This window comes from Alosa sapidissima, chromosome 10 (assembly GCF_018492685.1).
Source record: "Alosa sapidissima isolate fAloSap1 chromosome 10, fAloSap1.pri, whole genome shotgun sequence".
NCBI lineage: Eukaryota > Metazoa > Chordata > Actinopteri > Clupeiformes > Clupeidae > Alosa > Alosa sapidissima.
Window position 1 is genome coordinate 11,744,737 of NC_055966.1, and position 20,000 is coordinate 11,764,736.

The following is a 20,000-nucleotide window of genomic DNA, read 5'->3' on the forward strand; positions in this document are numbered from 1 at the left end:
GTGTGGTCTTCATAATGACAAAAATGCTGAGAGGTCGGAGCCGAAGCTGACACCACAGAGTGCTGGGACAGCTGAGAGTCGTTTGTGTGTGTGTGTGTGTGTGTGTGAGAGAGAGAGAGAGAGAGAGAGAGGAGAGGAAAAAAGTGTGTGTGAGAGAGAGTGAGTATGTGTGTGTGTGTGAGAGAGTGAGAGAGTGAGTACAGTATGTGTGTGTGTAAGAGTGTGAGAGAGAGAGAGAGAGTATGTGTGTGTGTGTGTGTGTGTGTGTATGAGAGAGTGAGAGAAAGAGAGTGAGTATGTGTGTGTGTGTGAGAGAGAGTGAGAGAGAGTGAGTATGTGTGTGTGTGTGTGTGTGTGTGAATAAGTTGTTTAGCGATGGTAGAGAAGATTTGGCAAATATTTCATGGGCGCAACCCACATACTCGGCTCTGCTGCTCATCCCACAAGTGCATGTTCCTTACAAATGGGGCACCATACAGGCTTTCCAAAGGTATAAGGTGTATTGCCAAAAAGCATTGTTACCACAGAGAAATAATCTACCAAACACAAATTTCCTTTGTATGTGAGAGAGAGAGAGAGAGAGAGAGAGAGAGAGAGAGAGAGAGAGAGAGAGAGAGAGAGAGAGACAAACACAACATTACACATATCTAGGCATCACCATAAGTGATACGGGTAAATTTGACTTGGCTGTAAAGGAAAAAAAGGAAGGAAAAAGCACGGCGGACATTTTATTCCGTTAAAAAAACAACAACAACAAACAATTCCAGGACAGACACCAATCAGAATTTGGCTTAAACTATTTAAATCAGTAATTGAACCAATTGCCCTATACTGTAGTGAAGTATGGGGCACACTTACAAATTACGATTTCTCAAAATGGGAGAAACACCCAATTGAAGCCTTACATACAGAATTTTGCCAAAACATCCTTAAGGCACACAGAAACACACCACACAATGGATGCAGGGCAGAACTTGGGCAGGACCCTTTAATTATAAATATAAAAAAGAGAGCCCTAAAAGTTTGGAAACACATCCAAACAAGTGACCCCAATTCACTACATTATAAAGTTCTCAAAAGCCAAGAGACAAACATTGAGATGAGTCCCCTCAGCCAACTCATAATAGAATTGACTAATATCACACCCACTCATTTGACTAATCTACACCACCAAGACAAAATTCGACTATCAGAAAAAATCCACCTTAACAAAATTGCATACACTGAGAAGGAAAAATATATTACATATTGGAACCAAGTCACCAAAACCCAACACAAACTCGAATGCTATTTGGCCCTTAATCATGATTACAAATTAGCCCCTATCTTGAAATACTAAAAGACAAAAACGTACAAAGTCCTTGACAATGTACAGACTCAGTGAGCACAACCTGGCCATGAGCGTGGAAGGCAAAAGCAGACCTGGCTGCCTAGAGAAGCCAAGCCAGGCTGTGCTTTCATTGCACCCAGAGTGCTGTAGAAACTACAAAAAAGCAAGACATATCTGCCCAGAGTTCACAAAACAAACTAATGAAGGAAAAATGAAATATATATTAGGAGAAATTAAAGAAACTGCACTAGCAGTAGCAAAATATGTATCGGCATGTCACAAAAAAAGAGATACAACCTCAAACCAGTGAGGCCACCCCACACAAACACAAAAAAAAAGACTTATGTGTTTGTTTCAACCTCTCATTCATTTATTTAATTAAGATTTTTTTCTGGGAATTGATCCCTTCTATTCTGTACTATATTACTGCTATACATTATTACTGCTGTTTATTTTGCTGTTTATTTTACTGCTTTATTTTAAATGTTAATACTTTGGCAATGTACAATGCACAGTCATGCCAATAAAGCTCATTGAATTGAATTGAGTGTGTGTGTGTGGTGGGAGTTGCTGCTGCAGACCCCCAAGGTTGTACACCTGTTGTTGCCCCTCCATTGATCCCTGTGTGTTTCTATGTGTGCGTGTGTGTGTGTGTGTGCATGTGTGTGTGTGTATGTGTGCGTGTGAGTGTGCGTGTGAGTGTGTGTGTGTGTGTGTGTGTGTGTGTGCAGGGTGCAGCTAGGGTGTGACTGTCAAGTGATAAATGCATATTAATTGTTTCATCTCTCTTTCTCTTTCAATTCAATTCAATGAGCTTTATCAACATGACCACTCAGAAAGAAACAGTGTTGCCAACGCATGTACAGTATATTCATTCAGGAAACATCATAACACACTGCAAAACCCCCTAGAATTCTAAAATCTAAGTGAGATAAATAATCTTAAACCAAGGGAATATATGATTATTTTTCTATGATTTGAGTGTTTGGACCTTGTTATAAGTGAAAATCTTCTTGTTCTATTGGCAAATCTTGCAAGTGAAATTAAACGTCCCTACTGTCCCGGAGCCCACACAGACACACACACACACACACACACACACACAGGGTGGGTCTCAATCATCTATTTACATGTGGCTTCTGTCCTTGGTCCTCCAGCTTGCACCCTGGAAATCGTTGGAAGTTCAGCATCATTGAGGACATATCATTCATCTGATTGCAACCAGAGGAGGCAAGACCGAGGAGAGAGGAGGGAGGTGGAAGGGCTGATACGCGAGGAAACACGAGAGCATCCTACGCTGAAGCATTTTCAGTCGGAATTGTGTGATCATTGGTCCAAACTGCCAACATGAAAACGCTCACGTCTGCCAACTTTCGGTTTTAAACAGGTTTGTAGTGATTTATTAGCGACAATAAATGATTAGATAGACCAAAAAAATATCTTTATATGCTGGAATTATCATGAACTACCATGCACACTTAAACAAGAAAAGATCTTTATATGCTGGAATTATCATGAACTACCATGCACACTTAAACAAAAGTTGATCAGAGTCAACAGATGGGAATACTCCATGTTCATATGATATTTGTAGCCTAAAATGTGATGCTTTGCCGCATCATCAGTAATTGACGTCTCTTAAAAGTGATGCGGGACATCTCATTTCTCATATAGATCTCTCCTTGATTCCTCCATCCTCCTTACATTCCTTCTTGGTTTCTTTCACAAAATGAATTAGAAGGAGGGGCTAGGACAGCAGGAAGGGAGGGAGGAAGGGAGGGAGGAAGGGAGGGAGCATGGACTAATAGAGAAATGAGATGCACCCACACACTCACATACACACATGGAGTTTCTGCCATCTAGTGGTCAGCTGATGAAACAATCTCTGGGCTGAAATGATCTGAGTAAGACCTGTGAGACCTTTGACCTTTGACTCAAGTGACCTTTGACTCTAGTCTGACCTGTGTCTCCTGTCCCTAGTGAACCTGATGACTGATGACAACTAATGAAACCTGTCAAACTTGCAGTTGGGATTAAGACAGCATGCCCCTGCTGTGAATGTGCATGCTGAGGCCACTCTATGTCGTGATGGAACCAGCAAGAAGCTCAACAGCCAGAAGTGCAGGTATGAAAGGAGGGAGACCTGGACAGGGCGAACCAGCTGAACCACTTTTACAACAGGTTCGATTGCCCATCCCCCAGCCCCCACCCCACCTCATTACCAGTGCAACACTCACCCCCATCATCACTGGATACTGCACCCCTCCCCCACATGGCGACCACGAACAATGAGGTGACAACGACCTCAGTCAAGAGCCATCAGAAACACAGACCCCAGATGCTGCCCCCCTCCATCATCACTGCTGATCAGGCTATCGCACCTCTCCCCCACATGGTGACCACGAGTAGTGCGGCAACAATGGCTTCAGCCAACGGCCATTAGTCTCTAGCCACACGACAACCCTCTCAGAAGCACCCCACCTCCTCCTCACCCTTCACTCCCCTATCCCCCCCATCATTACAGCTGATCAAGTAAGTTTTTTTTTTTTTAAAACTTCATCCTCGGAAGGCAGCCGGGCCTGACAGACTGTGTCCAAGGCTGCTCAAGGCCTGTGCTGTTGAACTGGGGGAGCCACTGAAGCACATCTACATGTCTCGGACAAGTTCCAACACTGTGGAAGACATCATGTCTCACCCCCGTCCCCAAGAAACCACACCCCAGTGAGCTTAATGACTTCAGGCCTGTCGCTCTAACATCACATGTGATGAAAACAATGGAGCGGCTGGTCTTAGGTATGCTCAGACCCCAGGAACGCCATGCACTAGACCCGTTACAGTTTGCATACCAGGAGAAAGTGGGCGTGGACGATGCCATCACTTATATTTTACACAGGACACATTCTCACCTAGACAAGGGGAAAAGTGCTGTGAGAATCATGTTCTTTGATTCCTCAAGTGCTTTTAACACCATCCAACCCCTCAGACTGGGAGACAAGCTCTTGCAGATGGGTGTGGACGCTCACCTGGTAACCTGGATTACAGATTACCTGACCGAGCGACCACAGTTCGTCAGACTGAAGAACTGCCTCTCTGACACTGTGATCAGCAGCACCGGAGCGCCACAGGGAACTGTGCTCTCTCCAGTCCTGTTCACCCTGTACACATCCGACTTCTGCTACAACACCGAGTCATGCCACATGCAGAAGTTTTCTGATGATACTGCAATTGTGGGGTGTATCAGGGACGAGCAAGAGGAGGATAATTATTCTACCTTGTCTTTTATTACTTTTTTTACTACTTTTGCCTTTGTTTTTGCTTACTAATTATTCTTTATTTTTAAATAATTTTACCTTGTGTTTTATGTTTTCTTTTTATTATGATCTTTACCTTTTAACTATTCTTTGACTATATTGCCCTTCTATGCTTATATTTGTTATTATTGTTTGGTTTTGTTTATGTAAAGCACATTGAATGACCTATGTGTATGAAATGCGCTATATAAATAAACTTGACTTGACTTGACTTGAGGAGTACAGGAGCCTGGTGGAGGACTTTGTGCAGTGGTGCAAACTCAATCACCTTCAACTCAACACTTCAAAAGACCAAGGAGATGGTGGTGGATTTCCGCAGGTCTAAGCCCGCTCTGCTACCAGTCTCCATTGATGGGGTCAATGTGGAGGTGGTAAGCACCTACAAGTATCTGGGTCTCCACCTGGACAATAAACTGGACTGGTCAGCCAACACTGATGCACTCTACAAGAAAGAACAGAGCAGGCTGTACTTCCTGAGGAGGCTGCGGTCCTTCAATGTGTGCAGCAGCTCCTTAGGATGTTTTACCAGTCTGTTGTGGCCAGCGCCCTCGTCTATGCAGTGGTATGCTGGGGAGGAAGCACAAAGAAGAAGGATGCTGGGCGACTTGACAGACTGGTAAGGAAAGCTGGCTCTGTAGTGGGAGCTGAACTGGAGTGCATCACTTCAATATCTGACAAAAGGACCCTAAACAAACTGATCAACATCTTGGACAATGAATGTCATCCACTCTACAGCACTATCAAAAAGCAAAAGAGCTTGATCAGCTGGAGACTTCGCTCACTGCCATGCACAACTGAAAGGCTGAAGAAGTCATTTGTTCCTAGGGCCATTGAACTGTTCAATGCCTCACTAAAGGGAAGAGGAGAGATAGACTTCTCTGCTTAGTCTGTCTGCCTCTCCACCCTCTCCATGTTTGAGTACTGACTGCCCACTACTGCTTTACTACTTTTTACTACTGTTTTACTACTGTTTTACGAATGTACACAGCCTAATGTTTTCACTACTGTTTTACTGCCACACTGTTTTTCATGCTATATAAGCACACATGATCAATGGTTGCGGTCAGGCTTCTGCTACAAAACTGAATGAATAAATGGCTATAACCCTATTACCTCAACCTGTTCTTGCACTGAAATAGTTTTTTAATTTACCTCGTCTACATTATACTTTACCCTCCTATTTGTCCATATTATTTATGCTGGTCTCTAGACCTTACTCTTGCACTGTTGCACTGTTGGACTAATGTTGGACTACTTTTTGCACCTTCACCATGACACTCACTCTCTTGAGCACCTTGCCATGCACACATAACTAAAAGACTATGGTTGGACTACTGTTTGCACCTTCACCATGACACTTACTCCCTTTAGCACCTCACCAGTCCCGGCCCTGTCACTACAAGCATCTTATGCTTGATCACCCTCAAGCACATTGGACTTTCTTAATTTAATTTATATAGTGTATTTAGTATTTAGTTTTGTTAGTTTTCCTATCTTTCTTATCTTCTACTGTCTTTATTGTACAGTGGAGTTTAGTTATATGTTTATACTTATACTTATGATTACCATTTCTGCTTTTGCATGTTGTGTGTAATGTCTGTATGCTACTGAGACCCTTGAATTTCCCCATGGGGATCAATAAAGTATCTATCTATCTATCTATCTAATTTCAATCACAGCAGGGCAATCATTGGGTTAAGCTGCACCTTCAAGTTTAACATGCATGCCCACAATGTGTGGATCACACAGTCTCACACAAACAAACCAGCTGTAAAGCGAAGGCATCCTTAAATTTGTCATCAACGTTCAGCTGCAAACTTCTCTCTGTGGTTGGCGAAACAGCACTGCTTGCTGCACAGTGATAAAACAACATAATCAACAGTGTACATAATGAACAGGTGCTCTTTGTTGAAAGGCCTGTAATTGCGCGCCACAATTGCATTGTAAACATTACAGCACAAGAACCGCGCAAAGTTTCTGGACAAAGTACAATACACACAAATAAGACTGTAGGGCAATTCCATGCAAAGGTCATCCTTACCATGGAAAAAAAAAAGTTGTGCATACACAAAAAGAACTGTTGTTAAAATCTTCATTTAGGTCTATATTTTATTGTTTGTAACTGATCTGATTGAATTTGATGGAGAATGGAACTCTTTTCACATCATAAATATGGTGTGCAACCATACCAGAAACAACATTTTTCACATGGTAATATTATACATATTTAAAAAGTGGATAAATGGACCCAAGGTTCAAACTAATTGTGTAATTTGACAAATTCCAGATTGACAAGGGAATGGTAGAGCAATGTCTATGCTCAGCTTGCCTTTAAGAGCACAACTCCTTACATTTGTAAAGTCAGCAAGTTCCATGGCCATGTCACATCCATAACGTTTTATAGGAAAAGTTTATGCTACACATACAATGTTGATGCGACAATGTCCATAGTGTCTGTGCAAAGCTGATTTATATCAATGTAAAGTGTGATGACCAAATTGTGCCCCTTTCTTACTTTTAAAACCTTTAATGGTGCGTTATGGATGTGACGTTATGGATGTTACATAATGTAAATTTACAAGACTGGAGACTTTATTATACCTCAAAGCCAATAAAACGTCTGTTCTGGTGGCATGTCAGTTTCAACGCATTTCACCTTAGTGTTTACAATTGACATTTCAAAGATTATTAGGTTGATCAAAACCACAGGGAGGCCTCGCCTAAGCATTAGCAAAACAAACATAATATTAAAATACCTCCAGTGATTAGCCTAGCCATAGCCTATTTTCAAGTGGGGTCAGTCCGTGTGAAATCACCCAATTTCAGCGCAATTTGGCAGGTGACCCTCTCCGAAAAAATCTGAAAAAAATCACAGGTGTTTGTAGACCAAATCCATGCATAGCTCTTAAATAGTATATCTGTATAACTAATCGTTGCAAAACTACAGCCCTTTGAAACTTCAAGTCATTTTAAGCATTGTGGTGAACAATCCTTTTTGTTCAACTTCCAGCATTATTGGCTCTTTTGGTATTTCACACACATTAGTGAAACTATGTGAATAGAAGTACATTTTCCTGTTGAATTAAAAAATCCAATCGGATCAGACGTATCTTGTGTACTTTCCCCTCTGGAAAGCTCTGAAAATGGCTATAAATGTTTTTAGATTGGATATGTGCAGCAAACAAGTGACTCTCTTACTCTTCCATTGACTTCCATTGTATTAAAAGAGCACCACATGTGGTGCAAAGTGGTACTGCAGATAAAGTACAAATTCAGTGGATTTATAGACAATATTTGTAAAAAATCTTATCTCAATGAAGAAACTCAGCAACAAGCCCAAATTTTGGGCAGATGATCCTCACATACAGAATGATATATGGTAAAATTTTAAAAAACTGTCCACGTAGTGAAATCAGAAGATGAAAACAGGCTTTTTGAAAATCAAGCCCAATTTAATAAAAATGCTCTGACAATATGATAATGTTAACAACCAAAGTTAATGCATGGACATGACTTTATAATCCATACATGAGTGGGAAAAAAATCTGATGAATTTGTGTCACATACTTTTTGAATGACAAGCCCTCAAAGGTGGTGATGTTTTTTCACATAATGAATTTATAGCCATTTTCAGAGCTTTGCAGAGGGGGAATTACACAAGATACACCTGATTTGATTGGATTGTTTAATTCAACAGGAAAATGTACTTCTATTCACATAGTTTCACTAATGTGTGTGAAATACCAAAAGAGCCAATAATGTTGGAAGTTGAACAAAAAGGATTGTTCACCACAATGCTTAAAATGACTTGAAACTTCAAAGGGCTGTAGTTTTGGAACCATTAGTGATACAGATATACTATTTAAGATTTATGCATAGGTTTGGTCTACAAACACCTGTGATTTTTTTCAGATTTTTTGGGAGAGGGTGACCAGCCAACCACTGGGTGTTTTGACACGGAATGACCCAGTGGCCTAATAAAAATCTGAAAATCTGAGCGATTATCTTCCCGTAACTGTCATACTGTTGTTGTACAGTAACTGGATTATCGTGTTAGCTGATGAAGGGATGGCTGACTTTGCAGCTGGAGTTAACATAGCAACCTCCTTCTGTTGCAGATCTGTTCAGCCTGCCGTTCACGTCTGCTTAACACAGTTTAATTTTAAATGACGCGATATGCCAGCATTTGAAGTGTCAGGTCCTCTGTAGCTAATACCCACAGAGTAACATGAGTAACGGCAGCAATAAACTAGATGTACCACATAGCTGTACAAAATATGACCGCCTCTCAGTCCTGCATATTCTCTTCGCAAAAATAAATCACGCTTGTCAATTTGTCTCCATCTCCTACTCCTGCAACTCATGTGCATGTAAATGAGTGTGTGTATATGTGAGTTTGCTTTTGTTTATAAGAGTGTGTCTGTGTGTGTGCATGTGCGTATGCGTGCCTGTGTTTGTGTGTTTATGTGTGTGTGTGTGTGTGTGTGTGTGTGTGTGTGTCAGGGCTTGAAAACGAAATTATTTTTCAAACGTTCCGTTCCGAACGGTTCAGGTAGGCCTATGTTTAACGTTTTCGTTCTTGCATGCGTTCCGCCACCAACATATCGGTCCTGAACCAGTTCGGAACGCAAAATATCGTTCGTTCTTAAAGTTCCGGCAGTGTTTGGCGGGCCCATCAAGTCTATTTTTGTGAACTTTACCTTAGAATAGACGTACTCATTATTTCCCCTTGATTTAGCCTATACCGTAGCTATGCCCAAAAATAATAAATCACAGGCGGCATCCAAAAACATTCAGATGGGCTATCCATCCCATAGCCTACAGACTTAATGTAAGCCTAACCTATGCCTATAAATAATTTCTTATCAAAAATATTTCTGGATACGTGCTAAACTCCTTACCTGGTTTTATCCATATGGATTTCTTCAAAGGCTTGCGCTATAATTTCCAACCTGTCTGTTGCTGACAAGGCCTATCTCAAATTTCCCGTTTAACTCTTCTACATAGAATAGGCTATAATTGCGCAAACATTTCAAATCCCGACTTTAAAACGACAAGGCGTGGACAGGCAAAATAGGCTATTACGCATAGGCTACAAACAATTTCCAAATAAGTTTCAGTAGCCTACGCTACGAGCTGGCCTAAGATCCGAAGTGGCAGACGGATAGGTAGGCCTAGTTGGCTACATAGCGGCTTGTTATCTCACATTAACAGTGTAGATGCGGGCTTGTTTTTTGCACAACTGGAAATAGTCTCCCTGACATAGGATATGCTTTTGTGAAATTTTATAAAATATATAGAGAACGAAAAAAAAACGTTATTAACCGGTTTTGTGGATTTCAGAATAACGTTTCTGTTCCGGAACAGTTGAAGACCATTTTGTTTTTGTTTCCGTTTCCGCTCCTCGTAAAATTCCGTTCGTTTTCGGTTTTCGTTCCTTGAACCGGTTCGGAGCCCTGGTGTGTGTGCATGTGTTTGCATGCGCACATGCGTATGCGTGCCTGTGTGTGTGTGTTTATGTGTCTGCATTCATGTGTGTGTGTGTGTGTGTGCCTGTCTGTATGTGTGCGACTGTGCATGCGTGTGTGTGTGTGTGTGTGTGTGTGTGCATGTGCGTGTGTGTGCATGTGCATGTGCATGTGTGCGTGTGCATGTACTTTATGTGTGCAAATCACAAATGAGTGGGTATGGGTTAGGTTAATGTGGGCTCTTGAGACTAACATACCATAAATATTTTGTCATCTTGGGTGCAACGGTTCAGGTAGGGCTAGTTATTTAGGGGAGTGGCCACCAAGTATCATGTTCCCTGGTGTTTCAGTAACCCGGGAATCACTGACCAAAATTGATGACGGTAAAAGAAATAAATTAATTTCTTTTTTATATTTTAAATGACTTGTTGTTCTGATTCTTCCAGTGGATCTTAGTGAGCACTGGGAAAGCAATACTTTCATTGCTAGTTTTTCATGATTACTATTTCAATTGTTTCATATCAAAATTCACTACTTAATTATGTGTTTTATGTAGTTTGTCGAGGACTGGTTCAGACGTCACATCCATAACGTGAAACCGTCACATCCATAACACCAGTTTTTCCTACATAATGCATTACGAAAATGACGCATAGTTTCAAAAACACACTTTTTGTGTTCATTCAAGTCTCCTTCATGCTACATATATCATAGTTTCGGTTTCCTTCAAAATTCACAGAGTTTGTAGAAAACCTGTAATCTCTCACAGAAGTGTGTCCATTTCATGTCACATCCATAACGCTGATAAAATGGCTTGTATTCTTAGGATGAAATTGATTATATGCAATTTGAGGATTTCTCAGTATTCAGAGGACAGAGGTTACATTAAAATGTATGCAAATTAATTCACTGATACTAATTTTGCCCCCACTTTAAGGCATTTTGTTTACCAATATGAGTCCAATTGTCACATCCATAACGCTGGAACTGCCCTGTACAACTAAACTGGTTTCCAAATCTGAATGACAACGCAAATGCTCTAAGAATTGTCCTTGGAGATTCCCCAACCACATTTGCTTACATGGACCTGTGTTCTTCTGAGAACATGCTAAAATAGCAGCATAAACAAATGCTTTAGCAGAGTGTGGTTACAGCACAAAACTGTATAAATATATGGTAGTCTAGGACATGTGCACAGCACAAAACTGTATAAATATATGGTAGTCTAGGACATGTGCACAGCACAAAACTGTATAAATATATGGTAGTCTAGGACATGTGCACAGCACCAAACTGTATAAATATATGGTAGTCTAGGACATGTGCACAGCACAAAACTGTATAAATATATGGTAGTCTAGGACATGTGCACAGCACAAAACTGTATAAATATATGGTAGTCTAGGACATGGGCACAGCACAAAACTGTATAAATATATGGTAGTCTAGGACATGGGCACAGCACAAAACTGTATAAATATATGGTAGTCTAGGACATGGGCACAGCACAAAACTGTATAAATATATGGTAGTCTAGGACATGGGCACAGCACAAAACTGTATAAATATATGGTAGTCTAGGACATGTGCACAGCACAAAACTGTATAAATATATGGTAGTCTAGGACATGGGCACAGCACAAAACTGTATAAATATATGGTAGTCTAGGACATGTGCACAGCACAAAACTGTATAAATATATGGTAGTCTAGGACATGTGCACAGCACAAAACTGTATAAATATATGGCAGTCTAGGACATGTGCACAGCACAAAACTGTATAAGTATGTTTGTATCAGTATGTACATGTGTATTGCGTGCAAGTGTGTGTGTGTGTGTGTGTGTGTGTCAGCATGTTACTGTGTGTTTGTGTTTGCATGATAGTGTGTGTGTGTGTGTGTGTGTGTGTGTGTGTGTGTGTGTGTGTGTGTGTGTGTGTGTGTGTGTGTGTGTGTCAGTATGTTACTGTGTGTTTGTATGATAGTGTGCGTGTGTGTCTGTGTGTGTGTGTCTGTGTGTGTGTGTATCAGCATGTTACTGTGTGTTTGTGTTTGCATGATAGTGTGTGTGTGTGTGTGTATCTGTGGCCTGACCTTCTCGTCCTGTTGGAAGGTGACCCGTTTGGGTTCTGTGCGGGCGCGGCCCAGCCTGTGCGTGATGCGGTCGCGCAGCAGAGAGCTGTAGCCCACGTGCTGGTAGATGGGATTGGTGGTCATGCGGGCGATGTACTCCGCCGCCTTGCTCTCGATGTACAGCGTGATCAGGCCGTCCGTCACCAGGTCATGCACCGACTCAAACCGCTTCTCACCCACAAAGTGCTTCCCATCGTAGAACAGCCGGTAGTTCAGAGTCTGACCTCCAAACCTGACCAGAGGGGCATAGAGAAAGAGGAGGAGAGAGGTGGAGGAGGAGGAAGAAAAGAAAGGTAGAAGAAGGAGAAGAGGTGGAGGAGGAAAAGAGGAGAGGAGAGGAGGGAGAGAGGTGGAGGAGGAGGCATAAAATAAAGGCAACATCATTTAGTAAGTTGCAGGTACCCAGGCCAATAAGGTGTGCTTAATGCTCTATTACCTCAGCGCTAACTGTGTGTTTTGCACAATACTGCCTAACGGCTAGTGGGCTACCATGTCTTTAAAGTACTACTGTACCTTATAGGGGAGCATACCTATGTTCCCAGGGTCTATGTTCCCAATGTCCTATGCTCCCAGGGTCCTATGCTCCCCAGTTTAATTCAAAACACGCTAACACACAGTGGCTGAATCTCAATGTCTTCCCTCACAGACTTTGATTCGCAACTTTGTTAACTTTAAGTATAAGTAAGTATAAGTATATGTACTCTTTTGATCCCGTGAGGGAAATTTGGTCTCTGCATTTATCCCAATCCGTGAATTAGTGAAACACACTCAGCACACGGTGAACACACAGTGAGGTGAAGCACACACTAAACACTAATCTTTACGAGGGCTTAGGGCTGTCCCACTGTGAAATTGTGAAGTGCGTGAGGGCTCAGCGCTATACACACATACAGTATCACTATACACCATAAAGATAGTCATAAATGAGTTGGTCTCTAAAAATAACAACATATTTTGTGTTAAGTGAAGTCAAACACACATAAAATACTACCTCATGATTACACTCATGTGTACCTCAGGGTTAGCATGTTTTCATCACAGTGCTACCTCATGATTGGCATATTGTACCTCAGGGCTAGCATGTGTTCAGTGTCGTGCTACCTCATGATTAGCGTACCCCAGGGCTAGCGTGTTTTTAGTGCAGTGCATGTTCTTCAGTGTTTCCCATACATTGACTTATTTGTGGCGGCCCACCACAATATCAACATTGACCACCACACAATGATTTTCCTGGTTGTACTAAATTGTGCTTAAATCTGGTTAGAATCATAATCACACTGCACTAATTTGTTAAAAACAGTCAAATTAATTGTGCAGACCTACCACCACAAATAGAATTCAATTCTGTGGGAAACACTGCTCTTTATTAGTGTACCTAACCCAGGGCTAGCATGTATTTAGCACAGTGCTACCTCATGATTAGCATATACTCAGCCCCCTGCTCTTCACACTGCTAACACATGACTGTACAACCACTCACAGCTCCAACCATCTGGTGAAGTTTGCGGACGACACAACACTGGTGGGCCTCATCACTAAGGGCGATGAGGCTCACTACAGAGAAGAAGTAGACCTGCTGGCTAAATGGTGCAAAGACAACAACCTCCTGCTAAATGTCAGCAAGACCAAGGAGATTGTTGTCAACTTTCAGAGAGGCCACAAACAACTGCCACCACTGTCCATCGACGGAGATGCTGTGGAGAGAGTGAGCAGCACAAAATTTCTGGGGGTGCACATCAGCGACGACCTCTCCTGGACCACCAACACAGCATCACTGGCGAAGAAAGCCCAGCAGCGCCTCTACTTCTTGCGCAAATTGAAGAAGGCAAGTGCCACGCCTCCTGTCATGACTACATTCTACAGAGGGACCATCGAGAGCATCGTCTCCAGCAGCATCACAGTGTGGGGCGGAAGCTGCACAGATCAGAACAGGAAGACCCTCCAGCGCACTGTTAACACCGCTAAGAGGATCATTGGAGCACCACTCCCCTCCCTGCAGGACATTTACACCACCCGCCTCACCCGCAAAGCACTATTGATTGTCAAGGATACAACCCACCCTGCACACGAACTGTTCAGCCTCCTGCCCTCTGGAAAGCGGTACAGGAGCCTCCGCTCCCGCACCACCAGACTGGCAAGTAGCTTCATCCACCAAGCAATCAGGATGCTGAACACTCTACCCACTCTCCCATCACTGACAGCCCCCCCCACCCACCAGCCAACCAGGAACCTAGGAAACTAGGATCCTGTCTACCAAACCCCCCCCCCCCCCAACACCGCCATGTGGAACTGCACTGTGACTGCGCAGCCAAACGTGTTGCTGCTTCACATCAAGCCTGATATACTTGAAATTACTGCATACTGCATATCAATGTAAATATACAGGTCACACAAACACAAGTTTAAACTTCATGTAACTGTTAAGACTATATAAATATACAACACAACTACCTCTATTTTTTTTATATATATATGTCCTATATTTCTATTTTGATACATACATGTTCTATATTTCAGTCTTGCACTTTAATTTAATGTTTATTGTCTATGGCTATGTCTATAGTATGTCTATGTCTGTATTTAAAGCATGTCTATGTCTGCATGGGAAAGTAAGAAACGAAATTTCAAATTCTTTGTATGACCAGTGCATGTAAAGAAATTGACAATAAAAGCCGACTTGACTTGACTTGACTACTGTACCTCAGGGCTAGCGTGTGTTTAGCACAGTGCTACCTCATGATTAGCATACTGTACCTGAGGGCTAGCGTGTGTTTAGCACAGTGCTACCTCATGATTAGCATACCTCAGGGCTAGCGTGTGTTTAGGACAGTGCTAACTCATGATTAGCATACCTCAGGGCTAGTGTGTAGCTCCCAGGCTGCCTCTGGCTCTCCCGGATCAGATATGCCCCCTCAGCTCCACCAAGCAGCTGGTCTGCACATTCCCTAGACATCATTCCATGGAACCTAAACAAACACAAACACACACACACACACACACACACACATACACACACAGCTCATGGTTCAACACATACCTTCTACCATTTCCAAACCCTAAATCCAGGTATATTGTTTACTCTGGGATATATTCCTATTGTTGAGCCAATGCTAACTAGGTGGGCCCTACCTGTAGAGTTGGGCCGATCGTGATGGTTGACGACATCACGCTGGAAAGCAACCATCGTGATGCTACGCCCCCACACGCCAGACATGCAGTAATTCTATAGACCCTGCTTTAACATAAGCTAACACATAAAAACTTTTTGCTGGAAATGAAATTGAGCCTAGAACTGATGCATATGCAGGACTGTCAGCCAGAGTGTGCAAAAATGAAGCACTTAGTCTATGTGAAACTACCGTCTTATTCAAATAATTCCTGATTGTGACATTGTTATTGTCTTTTTTACATGTCTCGCACTGTAGCCTACGTACATTGTCTTAAATAGCTTTTTTGCTAGGCCCAGCAAAGGCTGGCAATGTATGGTTGGTGCACAAGCAAATGTTCAGATTGGTTGTCTGCTCATCTTTTACGCAGATTTCACTGAAGCAGATCTTGCTCACAACTGAGGTAGCCTATGTCTCTTAGCTGTCCACTTTCATCAGGCCATATATATATAGAACAGTAACTGGTGTGTGTGTGTGTGTGTGTGTGTGTGTGTGTGTGATGCTGGTTGTGTGAACGCTCTAAGAGTGTGAAGTGTGACTCACTCTCTGCCGTAGTGCCGGGGACGACTCTCCATCTGGAACAGAGACAGAGAGCAGAGGGTACCACAGAGTTAACCGTTAGTATAAGTATAAGTATAAGTCAGTATATATGTATGCATGTATGTATGTATCTATGTTGTACTATTTAGTATAAGTATAGTATAATTATATATACTCTTTTGATCCCGTAAGGGAAATTTGGTCTCTGCATTTATCCCAATCCGTGAATTAGTGAAACACACTCAGCACACAGTGTACACACAGTGAGGTGAAGCACACACTAATCCCGACGCAGTGAGCTGCCTGCTACAGCGGCGCTCGGGGAGCAGTGAGGGGTTAGGTGCCTTGCTCAAGAGCACTTCAGCCGTTCCTATTGGTCGGGGTTCGAACCGGCAACCCTCCGGTTACAAGTCCGAAGCGCTAACCAGTAGGCTGCCCCAAAGGGAGAGGGGTACTAGCAGAGGTACCCAGGTAACTCTGGTAACCGGGTCCCAGAGTTAACCAGAACGTTAGCCATGACACAAACAACACCACTATACACGCAGAACGGCATACACACACCTTCTCAACTCAACACACACACACACCCTCTCAACACAAACACACAAACACACACAAACACATGCACACACACACACAAACACATACACCACTACATACACTGCATACACACTCTCTTTCAACACACACACACACACACACACTATACAGTATGCTGCACTCACCTCCTGAGGACAGATGATCCGCTTGGGACGAGGGGCTTCCTGCTGGAGCTGGTACACTTTAAAAGACACACACACACACACACGCACGCACGCACACACACACACACACACACACACACACACACACACACACACACACACACACACACACACACACACATGCACACACACATTACAGTATGTATCTTTATTATTTTCTCCTTGATTCTCATTCACAGTGCAGTGCTCCATTGGGGGCCTGGATCCTACGACCTCATGCATGTCTAGAACACAACACAGATTGGACTAGACTGGACACAGATACCATAAGAGAGAAAACGACAGATTGGACTAAGCTGGACCATATTGTCTAGCTGACAGAATAGACTGCTGTTCCCTGCACATGGAGAAGCATAGTGGCTCACACACACAGCTCCTGCCTGCTGGTCACTCTGGGCACCACACAGCCCTGTGCCCGCTGGTCACTCTGGACACCACACAGCCCTGTGCCCGCTGGTCACCCTGCACCACACAGCCCTGTGCCCGCTGGACACCCTGCACCACACAGCCCTGTGCCCGCTGGTCACTCTGGACACCACACAGCCCTGTGCCCGCTGGACACCCTGCACCACACAGCCCTGTGCCCGCTGGACACCCTGCACCACACAGCCCTGTGCCCGCTGGTCACTCCACACAGCCCTGTGCCCGCTGGTCACACCACACAGCCCTGTGCCCGCTGGTCACTCTGGGCACCACACAGCCCTGTGCCTGCTGGTCACACCACACAGCCCTGTGCCCGCTGTGATCACTGTGGGAAGCACACGCCTGCGCTGGAGGCTAAAAGCATCACTACTATACTGACTGCACATCTGAACACATTGAGGATTACTGACTGCACATCTGAACCCAAGGCATTCATCTCATAACTGGGTGCAGGATACAGACTGACACGCTTTCTGGAACCAGTCACCAGTGTCATAACTAAATAGCACTACACACCATGCTTACTGTGTTACTGTATACTACACACCATCCTTACTGTATACTACACACCATCCTTACTGTATACTACAAACCATCTTTACACACCATCCTTACTGTATACTACACACCATCCTTACTACACACCATCCTTACTGTATACTACACACCATCCTTACTGTATACTACAAACCATCCTTACTGTATACTACAAACCATCTTTACACACCATCCTTACTGTATACTACACACCATCCTTACTACACACCATCCTTACTGTATACTACAAACCATCCTTACTGTATACTACAAACCATCTTTACACACCATCCTTACTGTATACTACACACCATCCTTACTACACACCATCCTTACTGTATACTACAAACCATCCTTACTACACACCATCCTTACTACACACCATCCTTATTACACACCATCCTTACTGTATACTACACACCATCCTTACTGTATACTACAAACCATCTTTACACACCATCCTTACTGTATACTAAAAACCATCTTTACACACCATCCTTACTGTATACTACACACCATCCTTATTACACACCATCCTTACTGTATACTACACACCATCCTTACTGTATACTACAAACCATCTTTACACACCATCCTTACTGTATACTACAAACCATCCTTACTGTATACTACACACCATCCTTACTGTATACTACAAACCATCTTTACTGTATACTACACACCATCTTTACACACCATCCTTACTGTATACTACAAACCATCCTTACTGTATACTACAAACCATCCTGACTGTATGAGCAGATAATTGGGCCAGCTGGCCTGTTTACAGCAGCACAGGTGGATTAAATCTTCCAACACACCTGGGAGGTGAGTGAGTGCTTGAGCCTGGAGACACCTGTAAGGTGCATGTTTGGGGTTGACAGGTGTGTGTTTGGGCCTGAGAGGTGGGTGTTTGGGCCTGCGGTGTGTGTGTGTTTGGGCCTGAGAGATGTGTGTTCGGCCCTGCAGTGTGTGTGTGTTTGGGCCTGAGAGGTGGGTGTTTGGCCCTGCGGTGTGTGTGTGTTTGGTCCTGCGGTGTGTGTGTGTGTGTGTTTGGGTCGCGGTGTGTGTGTTTGGCCCTGTGGTGTGCGTGTGTGTTTGGGCCTCAGAGGTGGGTGTTTGGGCCTGAGAGGTGGGTGTTTGGGCCTGCGGTGTGTGTGTGTTTGGGCCTGCGGTGTGTGTGTGTGTTTGGGCCTGCGGTGTGTGTGTTTGGCCCTGCGGTGTGTGTGTTTGGGCCTGCAGTGTGTGTGTGTTTGGGCCTGAGCAGCAGGACTCCTGCACCACCTATTGGGAGGTGGAGGCTGAGCAGGAAGACATCTAACAGAGATGCAGGGCTGTTACCACAGAGATGCCAGGCAACCAGCAAGACCTGGACAGCATCCACAGAACACATCAAGGACAATGGACTCTTTGGAAAACATCCACAAAGCACACGCCTGCAACTACCTCAGAAAGAGGCCACAGAACACATCAAGGACAATGGACTCTTTGGAAAACATCCACAAAGCACACGCCTGCAACTACCTCAGAAAGAGGGAGATGAAGGGAGGGAGGGAGAGAAACAGAAAAAAGAGATGCAATCAGACATACTGAGAGAAAGAGAGAGAAAAGGAGAGAGAGAGAGAGAGAGAGAGAGAGAGAGAGAGAGAGAAAGGTGTTGTATGGGAAATGTCCTTCGCACTTTCTAATATGAAGGACAGCTCTGCACACACACCTCAGAGTTCAGCTCCACACACACACACACACACACACACACAAACACACACACACACACACACACACACACACACCTCAGAGTTCAGCTCCACACACACACACACACCTCAGAGTTCAGCTCTACACACACACACAGACACCTCAGAGTTCAGCTCTGCACACACAGACACACACCTGAGAGTTCAGCTCTGCACACACACACACACCTCAGAGTTCAGCTCCACACACACACACACACCTGAGAGAGTTCAGCTCTACACACACACACACACACACCTCAGAGTTCAGCTCTACACACACACACCTCAGAGCTCAGCACATACACACACACCTCAGAGTTCAGCCCTGCACACACACACACCTGAGAGTTCAGCACACACACACACACCTGAGAGTTCAGCACACACACACACACACCTCAGAGTTCCGCTCTACACACACCTCAGAGTTCAGTTCTGCACACACACACACCTCAGAGTTCAGCTCCACACACACACACACACACACACACACACACCTCAGAGTTCCACTCCACACACACACACACACACACACACCTCAGAGTTCAGCTCTGCACACACACACACACCTCAGAGTTCAGCTCCACACAC

General features: G+C 43.7%; 1 protein-coding gene across 1 annotated transcript in view; it reads right to left on the minus strand.

Moving 5' to 3' along the window:
- The window catches only part of chn2 (chimerin 2), a 47,600-nt gene that overhangs the window by 11,601 nt on the left and 15,999 nt on the right, over positions 1-20,000 (minus strand). Inside the window, exons 3-6 of the mRNA XM_042108422.1 lie at positions 16,675-16,730; positions 15,953-15,984; positions 15,095-15,208; positions 12,204-12,474 (exon numbers count right to left, since the gene is read on the minus strand). Of these exons, the coding sequence (XP_041964356.1) occupies positions 12,204-12,474; positions 15,095-15,208; positions 15,953-15,984; positions 16,675-16,730 (473 nt within the window). The remainder of the gene's footprint in view (positions 1-12,203; positions 12,475-15,094; positions 15,209-15,952; positions 15,985-16,674; positions 16,731-20,000) is intronic.